Source organism: Pterocles gutturalis, unplaced genomic scaffold, assembly GCF_000699245.1.
Source record: "Pterocles gutturalis isolate BGI_N339 unplaced genomic scaffold, ASM69924v1 scaffold40572, whole genome shotgun sequence".
NCBI classification, from domain to species: Eukaryota; Metazoa; Chordata; class Aves; order Pterocliformes; family Pteroclidae; genus Pterocles; species Pterocles gutturalis.
Genome location: NW_010116854.1, coordinates 8,505 through 12,097, shown reverse-complemented (window position 1 = coordinate 12,097; position 3,593 = coordinate 8,505). Strand labels below are relative to the sequence as shown.

At 45.7% G+C, this 3,593-nt stretch overlaps 1 protein-coding gene across 2 annotated transcripts in view; it reads left to right on the top strand.

The window, feature by feature from the left end:
- The first annotated feature begins 1,216 nt into the window (after positions 1–1,216).
- The window catches only part of DCTN4 (dynactin 4 (p62)), an 8,952-nt gene continuing 6,575 nt past the window's right edge, over positions 1,217–3,593 (top strand). For both annotated transcript variants that reach the window (XM_010075622.1, XM_010075621.1), the window contains exons 1-4: positions 1,217–1,287; positions 1,664–1,842; positions 2,730–2,773; positions 3,539–3,593. The exon at positions 3,539–3,593 is cut by the window's right edge and continues 80 nt beyond it. In XM_010075622.1, the coding sequence (XP_010073924.1) occupies positions 1,253–1,287; positions 1,664–1,842; positions 2,730–2,773; positions 3,539–3,593 (313 nt within the window). In that variant the 5' untranslated portion in view covers positions 1,217–1,252. The remainder of the gene's footprint in view (positions 1,288–1,663; positions 1,843–2,729; positions 2,774–3,538) is intronic.

Genomic DNA, 3,593 nt, shown 5'->3' with positions numbered 1-3,593 from the left:
TGGAGCGGGGGCAGGGGCACCCACCGCCCCACAGGGCCCGGCCTGGGGTAAAGCCGGAGCAGGGCCGGGAGCTCCTGCCCCGTTCCCGGGCTGGGGCTGGCTCACAGGGGCAGAGCTGCGCTCTGGTGGTCCCCGGGGCTGGCCGAGGTTGGCTGGATGTGATGTGTTCCCAGCAGTCAAAGGAACAAAACCCACGCCCTGGCAAGGCTGGAGAGCATCATACTTGTTCTGAGAATGAAGTCAGTGGTGGGTGTGGGTCTGTTTCCCCGTGGACAAGCTTTTTCCCCGTGTTGTGCAGTGAGGTTTCTGCTGCGGAGGGGTGGTTCTTTGTCCAGGGTGGCTAGAGCCTTAAGCTGTAGGGTGTCGTCAGGCTGGGGTGAGGGTCTGCTGGTGCGCAGGGGCCTGCTGGGAGCGCTGCTTTTGTGCAGAGTAGGACACGGGCAAGCCTTGAGCCTGGGGCTGCTCGTCTGACTTCTCAAGTCGTCATAATAAAATCCGTAAAATTGATATTTGTACAAGTCTTAAGTGAATTAAGAGATTATGGTAGGTTTCAAAAAGCCCTGAAAGAATGACCATGCAACCCAGATCTCAGAGGAGGTATGTCTTTGCAAATGTCAAAGCCTCTGAAGAGAAGAAAATAGATTTGTTGCCAGGCTGCATCCATCGTGAATTTTTCACAGTGTGACGAGTGCAGCCATTGTGTATTTCCATGTATAACAATAAGTTTGTTTTCCTCTTCAGGAAGGGGACCTCCTTCTTGCTGCTATTGTGTTAATTATCAAAATTAGTTTGTGACAGCAGACAGATACAAAACATTTTCTGAAATGCATGGATTTCTGACCAGTGTAAGTCCAAAGGCAGAATAAATGTAGATATAAATGGAAAATAGCATATTAAAACCTGCTGTTAAAGCTGAAAAATTAAATTATGGGAACCACAAAATACTCAGTTGTCCTTTTCCCGTTTACTGGGTGGAGTAGTTTAATCTGTCCTGACTGAAGAAACCTTTTGACTTACATTATTAATGATCAAAATTTGGCTGAGATGGGCTAGGATTTCAGATACCAAAAAATGTCTCAAGCCTTCACCGGCTTCACCTGTCCGTTGCCAAGCACAAAGCCCTGTTAAATCATGCAGCAGAGTTTCGTGCTGCTGCCAGCATGCTGTCTAGACAAACGTGTGCCAGGAAGGGTGATGTGACCCTCTTGTTCATCAGGTGGACTCTCACTACTGCCCCAGCTGCCTGGAAAACATGCCGTCGGCCGAAGCCAAGCTGAAAAAGAATAGGTAAGGTCACTTTGGTTTTTCTCATCAAGACTTTGAAATGGCTTCTTCCTTAATCAACACCCAGTCACATCTATTTGAAACTCTCTTCAAAAATTACGTAGTTTCTTCTTGCCTTCTAGTCTGTTTTGGGGAATAAGTGTCTTTCCATGACCTGCTCTCATAGTACAAAGGGTTTTTTAGTATCACCCAGTATTTCTCACTGTCACCATTCTTACATTGATCCTCAACTCCTCCTGTTTCTGTTGATGGCTCAGTTACCCTTTTTCTGTAATGCTGTTGCATGCGATGAAAAAGTCTGTCGGTTTAATCTTTATTTGCTTGTTGAGAGCATTTTCCTTGGCCTGGGATCCTGTCTCATACACCTTCTTCTTTACAGGTGCGCTAACTGCTTTGACTGCCCCTGCTGCATGCACACCCTTTCCACCCGGGCCACGAGCATTCCTTCTCCGCTCCCTGACGACCCAGCCAAGACTACCATGAAGAAAGCATATTACTTGGCCTGTGGATTTTGCCGCTGGACTTCCCGGGATGTTGGCATGGCAGACAAGTCTGTTGGTAAGTGACAGTCAAAGACAGAAAACTGAGTAACAGAAGGAGCCAAATATGTGTTTTGTAATTTGTTTCTGGCAGTAGGATGTACATATCTGTCTAGGTTTTGGGTCACAGTTGGAAATTCACAGGAAAACAGTTTGTCGCAGAAGTCTCATGGAAGAGCTGAGAGGAGTTAGTAGAACATGTGACCCACTTCCATGCTCATGTTACCTGAGTAGTGAGAAAGCTGTCAAATGAGGGGCTGTTTTAGTTGGTGTGCTCTCCCCACAGTTGAGATCTTGTTTGTGTAACTTCAGAGACTGTGTCTGACAGTGTAAACATCTAATTATTTTCTGTCACTTTTGTTCACTTAGGCTTATTCCAGAGTTGCTAGTCAGTGTTTGTACTTGATTTTTCTCTTCACAACAGCACTGGAACAAAGCTTTAATCTATCTCTTGGTGCATAAGATATGCATCTGTCATGCTCCAGAAATGAGACTGAGTAGACAAAGCAGATCCTCTGACTTCCAGTGTTGATGTGACTGAAGACCGGGAGCTGAAGATGCAGGGTCATGGGCAGCCAGTAGTAAGAGAGTGTTCTTGTAAACTCATGTACTTACTGCTGAAGTGACTCCTAGGTGCTGTTCTGAGTACCTCTCAAACAGCATTTGTGTACAAACATGGTATAAAAGCTGACAAAGCTCCTTCACCCCAAACCTGCCTGTGAAAAGCTTTCAGACACGTATATTTGTGCAGGCTTGAACTTGATGAATTGCAATGTTAAGTGTAGCAAAAATAGAGAATGTCATATGTCATGAGTAAAACCGAGATAGCTGGGTGTTAGATGTGATTTCTGTGTGGAGTCTGGAAATCTTCTCCTGAGGACTTAATTTTTTCTCTTTTTTGTGCAGCTAGTGGTGGCTGGCAGGAGCCGGAGAATCCTCACACACAGAGGGTGAGTGGAGGGGAGGGCCATGCTTAGGCTAAGATGCATCAGCTAGAAAGAACTGTTAGAGGTGCCAGGCCCTCTCAATCATTTTTTTCTGAATCTATATAATCCTTCAGATACCGGTTCCAGTTCCTATTTTCCACTTTGACTGAACTCAATGGAAGGAAGGCCTCTTAAAGGCTCTCCTGTGGATATCGCAGCATAAAATCTCCTTTTCAGAAGAAACTCAGTTGAAAACATCGTATCTAATAGTGCTGGTCAAACGACACCAGTGAATGTACTGCGTATGTATGTGAACAAAAGCTGTTTTCCAATCAGGAGTGTATCTAGGATCTGGAAAACAGAACTGCCACCAATACTACCCTTCCCTGTCACCCGTTAGGGCTCTACACTAAATGTGATCAGCCTCAGGACAGGGAAAAGATGCTGTTTGCTCTACTAATCCAAATTGCTCGGTTTTGGCCGTATGACATTTCTCTCTCCAGTCGTGGCAAACGTGTGAACCAAGTCTCGGGTGCCTAATTGGCAAGTGAGAGTTGGACACTGCTCTCTGATAGATGTCATCGCCAAAGGAGGGTCAGTTTGTCCCCTGCAGTGAGGGTTAAAACATGTTAAGACACGCAGACTTCTTTTATGTCCTTCAAAATACAGCTAATAGTAGGAACAGAGTGAAACAAGTAGCAGGAACCCTAGCTCCTTCACAAGCAAATAGCAGTTGATCTGGTATTTCCTCCCTGTTCACGGGGTACCTGTTCCTTTTCATCCTTCCAGATTAACAAACTGGTTGAGTACTACCAGCAGTTGGCTCAGAAAGAGAAGATCGAGC